Below are 10656 nucleotides of genomic sequence, written 5' to 3'. Positions count from 1 at the left end.
TCGATGTTCATAGCAGCACAATTCACAATAGCTAGACTCTGGAAACAACCTAGATGCCCTTCAATAGATGAATGGATAAAAAAAAATGTGGCATTTATACACAATGGAGTATTACTCAGCACTAAAAAATGACAAAATCATAGCATTTGCAGGGAAATGGATGCATTAGAGCAGATTATGCTAAGTGACGCTAGCCAATCCCTAAAAAACAAATGCCAAATGTCTTCTTTGATATAAGGAGAGCAACTAAGAACAGAGCAGGGAGGAAGAGCATGAGAAGAAGATTACCATTAAACAGGGACTTGAGGTGGGAGGGAAAGGGAGAGAGAAGGGAAATTGCATGGAAATGGAAGGAGGTCCTCATTGTTATACAAAATTACATATAAGAGGAAGTGAGGGGAAAGGGGAAAAAAGAGAGAAATGAATTACAGTAGATGGGGTAGAGAGAGAAGATGGGAGGGGAGGGGAGGGGAGGGGGGATAGTAGAGGATAGGAAAGGCAGCAGAATACAACAGACACTAGTATGGCAATATGTAAATCAGTGGATGTGTAACCGATGTGATTCTGCAATCTGTAATTGGGGTAAAAATGGGAGTTCATAACCCACTTGAATCAAAGTGTGAAATATGATATGTCAAGAGTTTTGTAATGTTTTGAACAACCAACAATAAAAAAAAGAAATGCAAAAAAAAAGAAAAATGTTTGCGATTAAAAAAAAAAAGATACTAAGCCTGACTTTCTCCACTTAAGTAACAGATTCAGATGAAGAGTGGAGGGGCCTATGAAGAGACTGGGAGAGGAAGAGGAGGACAAGGAGGAGGAGGAAGTATATCTGAGCCTGCTAAGTTTGAAGTGTTCATGAGACTATCACGTGCTCTTGTCTAGTAAGTAGAAGAAAATATAAAATATTAGCACTTAGTGGAAAGTCAAGGCTTTAGTAACTATCCACCTGAAGGACATAACTAAAGCTTTGTAAGTAGAAGCAATCACAAAGGGAAGCGATTGGGGAAAATGTCACAGGAAGAACAGGCTGGCTATGGGAAGAGCCAAGGGGTGGGAGAGTGAGCAGGTGATGAGGGAGGCGAGTACAGCACCAGGAAACCAAAAGGAGAAAGCTAGCTGCTCAGGGAGACATGGGGGTGGGCCGTGACTGGTGATGCTTACATACTTTAAAAAAAAAAAAAAAAAAAAAACTTTTACAATGATCAGGTAGAACTTTTGTAAAAAGAAATCAGTTTTTGAGAAATTCTTTTCAATCAAGACAGGTAAATATCACAAAGATACAGGAAGATGAGGATGGGGTAATATCACTTTTAATTATTAGGAAATTACATGCATCCACATTTCAGCAGAACAGGGGAGCAGAAGAGGATAGTCATGGAATCAAGGGGTCATGGAGGACTCTCAGCAAGGGACAGGTTGGTGGGATGATCCCTAGAGGAAGAAGGTCAGATGAAGGGATTCTTTTCATGAAGGATATTTTAGAGAAATGTTTGTTACAGAAGAGAAGGGCAATGAAGAGGGAAAGTTTGAAGCTTCATGCAGAAGAGGAAGTCTTTGACTGAGCTGGGGGCATAGAGAGGGAGAGGGGCCAGGAGCACATATATTAGCCCTGAAAAACCAAAAGCAGAGACCTTCCTTCCATTGCAGAGACGTTGAAGGAAGATAATGCTTAGAGATGCTGAAGGACTAGAGGGGAGTTGAGAGACGTTGGGTTGGATGTCAAGGGATAATTGAGTTTAAGGGAGGTTTGAGAAGAGGTGTAAGAAGCAGAAAAGCAATCTATGCTTTTTCCACCAAATCAAGACTATTTTCATTCTTTTTTTTTCCCCTAATTTGTTATATATGACAGCAGAATGCATTACAGCTCATGGAATCAAGAGGTCATGTTACACATATAGAGCACAATTTTTTCACATCTCTGGTTGCATTCAAAGTATATTCACACCACTCGTGTCTTCAGACGTGTACTTAGGGTAATGATGTCCATCTCATTCCACCATCTTTCCTATCCCCCCCTTGCCTCCTCCCTTCCCCTCCTACCCTTTGTCCTATCTAGAATTTGTCGAATCCTTCCTTGCTCCCTCTCTCAATCCCAGTATGAATCAGCCTCCTTATATCAGAGAAAACATTTGGCAATTGGTTTTTTTGGACTGGCTAACTTCAATTAGCATTATATTCTCCAACTCCGTCCAGCTATCCCACTCCTCAGTGTATACCCAAAGAACTTAAAAATAGCATACTACAGGGACACAGCCACATCAATGTTTATAGCAACACAATTCACAATAGCTAAACTGTGGAACCAACCTGGATGCCCTTCAGTAGATGAGTGGATAAAGAAAATGTGGTATATATACACAGTGGAATATTACTCAGCAATAATAGAGAATAAAATCATGGCACTTGCATGTAAATGGATGGAGTTGAAGAATCTTTTTATTCTTAAATCTTAAGTCTCAGACAGAGCTAGAGGAATTTGTCTGTAGAAGAAATTTCAGTTGTTCCAATATGAACATGAAAGAAGTTACATTGGGCCCATGGGCCGTAACACTTACAGAGCTGACTAACAAAGCAAGCCATTGTGGAGGACATCGACAATATATAAATCTTAAGACTTCTAGCTCTCAGAAGGATCCTAGAAGGTCGTCTGAGAACATCCACCTTCAAGGCAACACACTCCACACACATGCACAAGCAACACCATGCTCTGTGGAGAGCTCAGACACCAGGAACTCGTCCATGCTGGGAAAGAGATCCTCCCCCTGTGGTAGCAGAACAGGAGAAGTGTTGAGCAGGGAAAGCCCATTCACCAGATGCAGCCAGTGGGAACCGGAAGCTCCAAAGATCTTCTCCAGTTTGATTAGACACACAAAATATCCCATCAGGTGTCCGGATCCTTGAATTCAGTTCCCGAAGAAGAATTTTAAATACCAAGGGACTGGTCACAGGAAAAGTACAAGTTTCTTTGTCCCCTGAACATATCAAGTCCCACAGAGAACATGGTGTTCATCATTGAGACCAGCTCATAAATCAGGATCTTTGACCTCACCTCAAATCCTGGGTCCTTGAGGTTCTTCTTCTCAACACTAAGTATAGCAAAGAGGGAGAAAAGATTACATGTGGCAAAGAAAGAAGCTGTGTCCTGTTGCGCCCATGCCTTCTGCCCTGCTGCCCATGACTTGGAGGTCTTTCTTCATTAACTGTAGTGCTTGCGACTCAAGATGCAACCCCCCCACACACCTCAAGGAACAGCCCGTCTGTAGGGCAGCTCCCAGCCTGGGGTCGCGAAGAGCAGAATGATGGGTGGACTGCCCCCCACAGAGAAATCACCACCTGCCAGACCCAGTACCTCAGTTCCTGAAATGGAAAACTACCAGCTAAACTGAGCACCAGGGACAGGAAGCAATAGATGAAGAGAACAGCAAAGGAAAGGAGAGCTTTGATGTGAGCCTGCGCTCAGACATCTTGAAATCCTGACAGGGTCAACAGGGTCTTCCTCGTGTGTCTCCCCAGGGACGTCAGAAGCAAACCATGGAAACTAAAGATAATTTCACAGGTGAAAGAAATGAGGCCCCAAATTTTAAATGGGGTGAAGACTCCCCTGGAAGGTCACAAAAGAAGACTAGGTGTAAAAGATAACCAGAAAGATAGCAGTAGGGATTGTCCAAGTAGCCGTTTTTATGGAGATGAAGTAGAATTTCTCATGTGAGCTTCTTATGCTCTTCCCAGAGATGCTCCGAGACTGCCACTTGCTCCTTAAATTGTTATCATTTATTTCTCAGTCGCCTATGAAAAATAGAAAGCTGCTCAAGCCCGAGAGTCCCAGAGAGCTGAACAGCATCCGTGGTACCCACTCAGGCACCTTGCACTTTAGCCAGAGGAAGGCAGGATGGGTAAAGGTTGCAATCTTCACACAATAGAAGAGACTGAGCTGGAGGCCCCTAGGCTGACCAATAACCTATCATAAGGCAACAGTGTTCTCCATAGCAACCAACTGATTCCCAGTAGTGCAGTGATGAACCCGTTGCCCATCACCACCACCAGGCGCAGAAGGAAGAAAATAATAACGATGATGATGACTTCCCTATGGGTCACCATACCCTTTGGAACCATTTGATCTCCAGTCATTTCTCCTGTGGACAAGATGGGTCCCAAGATTTCAAGGGTTATTTCTGTTGGTTGGAAGGATGTCCAGGGTATGTTTGTATCTCCAGCTCCTCCAGTGCAGAGGTTAGCCCAGAGTAGAGGATGCAGGCTCTCTGATGGGGGAGAAGAGAGGGGTTCTTCTCTCCAGACTAGATGCAAATGTGGTCAAGGCTAAATTTCCAGAGTCTGACTGCCTGCCTATGAATTTGCCTGCTCTCCTGCCTTTCCCTGCCCACTGTCAACATCGGCACAGATAATATGTCAGGCCTTTGCATTGGTGTCCCTTACCCAGGCTATATTTACCTAAGCTAACACCTGAGACATGACCACACACTTGCTGGCTGCTCAGTAATGGAATGCACAGGCTCACTTCCTACTGAGGGTCAGAGGACACCATGGACACATCCATGGAGGTGTAGACGCTCCGTTCCAAGCAAGGCTACAAATGCCCTCAGTAGTGTTTACTTCTTACAGCAACGCATGAACTAGGTGCTCCAAGAATACCCCTTGGATAGAGAAACAGAGAGAAAACTGAGGAAAACCTCTACTCAGAAGTTAACGAGAATCTTTATTGCCTGAGAATCCTCCATCATAAAATAGAACATTGAAGACAATTACATAAAACAAAGCAAAAAAATGTTTTTCAATTCTTTAAACTATATTTTAAAATGGCATCTCAGGGAGGAGCCCTTACTGAGACAGCTATAAAACCAGTGGGATGTGACAGGGACAGCTCTAACCCAGGAGACTAGACAGGCTTCAGCCCAAGCCGCACCCCCAACTGTGAGCTCTTGGATATGCCAGTCACCCTTCTGTGCCTCATTGTGTGCATCTGCAAAATGTGAAAACTGGCTGTTATAATGCATAGGATTGTCTTAGAATCTCAGTATTTATCTATTTATTTATTTATTTAGTACCAAGTATTAAACCCAAGGGCCCTCAACCACTGAGCCACATCCCAGCTGTTTTTATATTTAGAGACAGGGTCTTACTAAGTTGATTGAAGCTTCACTAAATGAGGCTGATTTTGAACTCACAATCTTCCTGCCTCAGCCTCCCAAGCCACTGGGATTACAGTCATGCGCCACTGCGCCCAGTTAGAATCTCAGATTTTAGACTGCAAGAAATAAAGATAATTTCACAAGTGAAAGAAATGAGGCCCCAAACTTTAAATGGGATGAAGACTCCCATTGAAAGTCACAAAAGAAAACCAGGGGTAAAAATGATTCCAAGTCTAGGGACCTTTGCCATAATTAGCATTGTAATTTACAATCCTATCTTCTTCATCCTTAGCTGGAGGCAGAAGACCAGGTTTTGAGTCTTGTTATAATCACAGGCTATGGATTCACAGGGTCATCATTTAATTCCTTTAACCTCCTCTTTCTTCTCCTATTAAAAATATGGATCACAAAAAAATGTGAGCATAAATATATGAAAGTTCTTTGAAAACTAGAAATCTCTGTACATGCATGAGACATAATTATGATGATGACTGTGACTTATTAGAATGACTATCTTCCATACATCCTGTAGTCTGACGAGTGGTCCCAGAGGGATCAAGGAGAGTATCAGGAATGCAGTGGAGGTTCTGGGTACCAGACGTTGGACCATCTACATTAACCAGAAGGGATGAAATAATTCAAGACTGTATTCTTCATAGGATTGAACATCAAAGAGTTAAAAAAAAAAAAAAACAACAGTCAACACCCAGATTAGTGCAAATAGTTTTAATACTTCACAGAAAACTAAGTGAGCAGACATTGTTCTAGATCTGTTGTAGCAACATAGAAGACTTAGAATTAAGTTAAAAAAAAAAAGAATGAGGGTGTGTTAATGGTATCCCCATCTCTTAGCCAGAACAAAGAGGGACTAGAATGAAGAATAGTTATTCTGCATGTCTTTCCATTTCCAGTCTCCCTCCAGGAGGAATTGTTTGTCCAACACAGGGACCAACTGTAGTGACACTGTGTTCCTGAATAAAGGGAAGAAGGTACCACACTCTTGTGGAAATGCAAATTTCCATGGAACACAGTTCCCAGCTGCTTCTTCCTTCTCGTGGTTCCTCTGGCTGATATTTGGCTGTTTTCCAATGAAACTTGGAGAAATGAGGCAAAGTATGGGCTTATAACTCTGTGGTTTAAATAACCAGTAACTTCTCAATATGGAAAACTCATATCTTTTCCATCCACCTCCTACCCTTTCAATGGCTCCTACCATGAGAAAGATGTGCAGTTATCCCTCAATTCACTTAGCAACAATTTTTTAACCATCTCCCATGTCATATAACTCCATGAAAAGCACTGGGCACTGGGGCTGCAACGCTGATTTACACATTTGCCCTGAAACCTCTTTTTGCACTAATCCTAAACCACAAACATTTCCTGGGCAATTAAATTAACCCCAAGCAGTGAACAGTCATTTTCATTTAAAGTGTTTTATGATTTTTATTGTGATTTTATTTTAATTTTTTTATTGTGGTGAGTTTTTGTCTGTGGCATTTTGCTTCTAAAATTTACATCATTTTTTTAAGTAGAATCCAAATCTGAGAATTTAAAATTTTTCAGAGTCTTTACAAATGTAATCACGAGCATGGTAGCATAAGAATCTAGAGCAGGTTGTCTAGCTGGGAAATTCTCAATTCAGAAAGATTTCTGTCAGAATAATTTTTTTAAAAAGATTGATCCAAACACATGCTGTGGTTCTAAATATCATTCACCCTCCCAGGCTTAGGGTACAGCTCAGTGCTAGAGTGCTTACCTAACAAGGGTGAAGCCCTGGGTTCAATCCCAGCACCAAGAAAAAAAAAAGTTTCTAAACATTGTGCATCCTCCTATTCTCATCCCAAGGATTCTCCAAATAGTTCAGCAGCAGCAGCAGCAGAAGAAGCTCCATTGTTGTAAGACAAGAAAGCTGCTTTCTTGCATGTTGGCAGAGGACAAAGCATCAGGAAAGGCGGTGGAAATACGCTTATGTCAAGAATGATTAGGTAAGGTTGGGTACCACAGGGGACTCACAGAAGGGAAGGTGGCACATTGATCTGAAAAGATAGGCTGGAGAGAGACCAGAGAAAGCCAGGACAGTCAGGATGAGATACCGGACTTTTTCTTTAATCAAGGTGAAGCCACCAGACACTTTTAATGCTCATGAGTTGGAGTTTAGGAAAGGAGGCTGAGAATACCACCCAGTGAAGAACTCTAAATAGAAGCTCTGGCACAACTCAAGGGGTGTGAAAATGCGGCAGAATTTGAGTCAGATCACCAGGCCCTTTCCACCGGAGACCTTCAGGAAAGGGCTGCAGAGATGCCCAAGGACAGACAGTCTTCCAAAAGCTCACAGCTGAAGAGAGGGGACGGAGCAGTCACCCTGATGCCCCTGCCTCTGCTGCCCCCATCCAGCCCTCTGTGGCATCTGCTCCCTCATGTTGCTGCAAAATGAGTTTAAAAGGAAAAGCCCTTTGTGCTTGATGATGAGGCTACTGTGTGTTCAGTTGGTGCCCCAATTCAGTTAGACCCAAAGGTTCTAGAATATTAGTGTGGCCATAGCACCAGTTTCCCACAAGGCCCCTCTGCTCTGCCTCTCGTCCCTACTCTCTGTGTTATTTGCCAAAATCTCCTCTTTTAAAGCTTTAATTACCATTTTCCTAGAGAAAATTAATCAGTCTGCTCTCCCTTCTCTGGGCATCCCCCTCTCTCTCCTGCTATAGCTTGGACTCCAGCTAACATTGAAACGTAATTTTGGGGGGGGGGTCTCAGCTTTCCAGGATTGTTGCACAATTTACCATAAAATGAAGTTATTTATTTGAAATTCATTGTAACTCCCTTTCTGTCATGTTATTTATTAATTACTCCTCGTTTGACTAGTTCAAACGTATGCAAATTTATTATTAATTATATCTATGTACTTCTTTGTTTACCTCATAAGATACACAGAATAATAGGAATTTGAAGAAGATAAACAGCAAATGGATATTGAAGTTGATGATTTTCTTCGTACTCTCAGTGTATAAGCTCTGTCTGGAGATTAACATCCTAGGCAATAGCATCCAGGAGGCACCTCCTTGGTAACAGCCGGGAAGAACAGAATTATCAAAATTAAGACTTGTTGAGAATTTCCTTCTTTTTCCATCTATCTTCTGTTGTCCAAACCCTAAAATCATTTCCACGTCAGACAGTTCCTTTTAATGCAGCATGTAGCCAACACATGAAATCATGTGGTATGTTAGCACAACGAGCTTATGTGTCCTCTGAAGTAGCACAAAGCTCTTGTGTGTCCTCAGCCTTCCAGGGGATCAAACTGAGAAAGCTTCCTGGGTAGAATCAGTCTTTAGGACACAAAAGATGGGAATGGCAAAGACTGGCAGAGAAAGGAAAGAAGGGAGGAAGAAAGAAACATGAGGGACGTTTCAATTCTCTGGTGGGCCAAGGGATAAATGGTGGAAGGGAAGGAGATGTGGGGAGATGGAAAGAAGCTGTACTGCAGAGAGACTGAGATGAGGAGATGAGGAGGCAGCTGGTGTCACAAGGGGGGTGGTGTTGGGAATCCAGGCCACTAAAAACAACTTTTGTTCGCCTATGGAGACCATTGATGATGGGTACAAGTCTTCACAAAGGGAGTGTAGCTTGGAGAATGTTCTTAGGTTGCTTGCACAGAGAGTCTGACAGGCCTGTGAGGAAATGAGGCCATGAGCTACGGCCAAAGGGATTGGGACTCAGATTAGGGTTTAGCCACAGTGAAGGAGACAGGGGGAACACAGAGAGATGGAAAAAGATTTAGTGGGACATGCAACGAGTGGGTTGTGGGGAGAGGAAGAACTGAAAAGAGAAAGTACCCGAACCTTCTGAAGTCTTGCCACATGGGACTGTTCATCACAGTACTGGTTCCAGATGTGGGTAACTTAAGACCCAGATCACCCCTTGTTCAGGGCCTTCAGAACCTATGAACTGGCAGCACACAGGAGGCACATCTTCAGGGCCTTTCTCAGCTTGGGGCTGCTTAGCACCAAGATGAGGGAGTGCAGGTAGATGCTTGCGTAGGTTAGCACTTCCCTGACCCAATGCCAGTGACTCTGGATGGTTGTGATTTTCATAGCAGAAATGATCAGGGACAGGAAATACGCGTTGTAGAAGATAAAGAAGAAGGCAAGGGACTTCAGAGCCATGCTGTGAGCCTGGATGCTGGGATCGCCAGGCCCAGGCCTGCCGTTCCTCATGTGCCCCATGTGCCGGCATAGAGAGAACATGAGCAAGAAGATGGACACCAGGAACAGAAGGAATGGAATGAGCCACATAAACCCCACATTACATGAAAAGTAGTACCGAGAGAAGGTCAGTACTGCTGGAGCAGCAGTACAGTTTCCGTGGGGATTCTGGGAGTTGATCGTCTCAAGATTCACTGCTTGTTCAATGGCAAAGAAGCTGGCTGACAGGCCACAGATGATCAGGGAGCCCACCAGCAGCCTGGGCACTAACCAAGAGATCCTCCACTTCAGCCAGAAGAAAACAGGGTGGGAAAAGGACGAGATCTTCACACAGTAGAAGACGGCAAGCCAGGAGGTAAGCCAGACAGAGAGACTGTTGAAGAAGTTCCAGAAGATGTTGAGGTAGCCAATGTGGTAACAAAACTTAAAGGAGGCCAGGAAGTTGTTCAGGATGCCCATCCCATGCAGGCAGAACCGGGAGACGGCGAGACTGGTCACAATCATGTCGCCTGCGGACAGTGCCTGGCACCGCACCCACTCCCTGCCCAACACAGTGATCATGAAGCCATTCTGCAACATAGCAGCCAATGACTCCAGGCAGAAGATGACCATGAAGATCAAGGTAGTTGAGGAAGGCATCTTCTCCAGTGAAGGTCAGCTCAGATTGGGTCCTACTCTTCCTGCTGAGGCACATCTGCAGGGAAAAACAGAATCTCTGGCTAAACCATCTTGTTGAGACCCGACACTTAGAAATCCCTCTCCCTGGATTCATGCAAAAGCCCAGCCACCAGCAAAGCCCCATCCCCCAGGATTTGAAATGACAATAATGGCAATCTCCCTTGGCATGCAAATGACTCTCAGCTCAATGACACCTGTCTTAATTTGCATAACCTGCGTTTGCCTATTCTTTTTCAGAGCCAGGTGCAGGGAAATGTTAATAGGATTGAGGATCCATGGGAGGTTAAAATACCCATATTTTGCACCTTGTTTCTTCGCTAGGGATCGCACCCAGGTCCTTCTGCATGCTTAGGCAAGGGCTTTACCACTGAACTACATCCCCAGCCCTTTTTATTTTCTTTTGAGACACCCTGTTGTTCTGTGGCCCATACTGATGTAAAACAATTTGGGTGATTTCAGATTTTATTCAAACGTCAGTCTCTTCAAACTTGCAATCCTCCTGCCTCTGCCTCCTAAGTGTCTGGGATTACAAGTGTGTGCCACCCCACCAGCTTGCCCATTATTTCTTAACTGTACAATTTCTTTCCTAACTTTTCTTCAAAGGTTGACATGACCCTAATTTCCCTTCTCAA

At 43.7% G+C, this 10656-nt stretch overlaps 2 protein-coding genes across 2 annotated transcripts; both read right to left on the bottom strand.

Moving 5' to 3' along the window:
- Positions 1-745: 745 nt before the first annotated feature.
- Positions 746-4131, bottom strand: Tas2r60 (taste 2 receptor member 60). The gene is given in 4 exon segments (XM_046434086.1): positions 746-815; positions 3305-3541; positions 3627-3936; positions 3939-4131. Coding segments are annotated over 4 exon segments (810 nt in total).
- A 1857-nt stretch (positions 4132-5988) lies between these two features.
- LOC124086186 (taste receptor type 2 member 143-like) lies at positions 5989-10051 on the bottom strand. The gene has a single exon (XM_046434208.2). It carries the CDS (start codon positions 9983-9985, stop codon positions 9083-9085), a length of 903 nt encoding a protein of 300 aa, XP_046290164.1. The 5' UTR covers positions 9986-10051; the 3' UTR covers positions 5989-9082.
- Positions 10052-10656: the final 605 nt, after the last annotated feature.

This window comes from Marmota monax, unplaced genomic scaffold, assembly GCF_021218885.2.
Source record: "Marmota monax isolate L192 unplaced genomic scaffold, Marmota_monax_Labrador192_F-V1.1 WCK01_AAM20220418_F8-fsc00122, whole genome shotgun sequence".
Classification (NCBI taxonomy): domain Eukaryota; kingdom Metazoa; phylum Chordata; class Mammalia; order Rodentia; family Sciuridae; genus Marmota; species Marmota monax.
Note: the sequence above shows the minus strand (reverse complement) of the source record. Positions and strands in the feature narration are given on the sequence as shown.

Coding starts and splice junctions, on each gene's coding strand:
- LOC124086186 (XM_046434208.2), bottom strand. CDS start 9,985: ATGCCTTCCTCAACTACCTTGATCTTCATGGTCATCTTCTGCCTGGAG.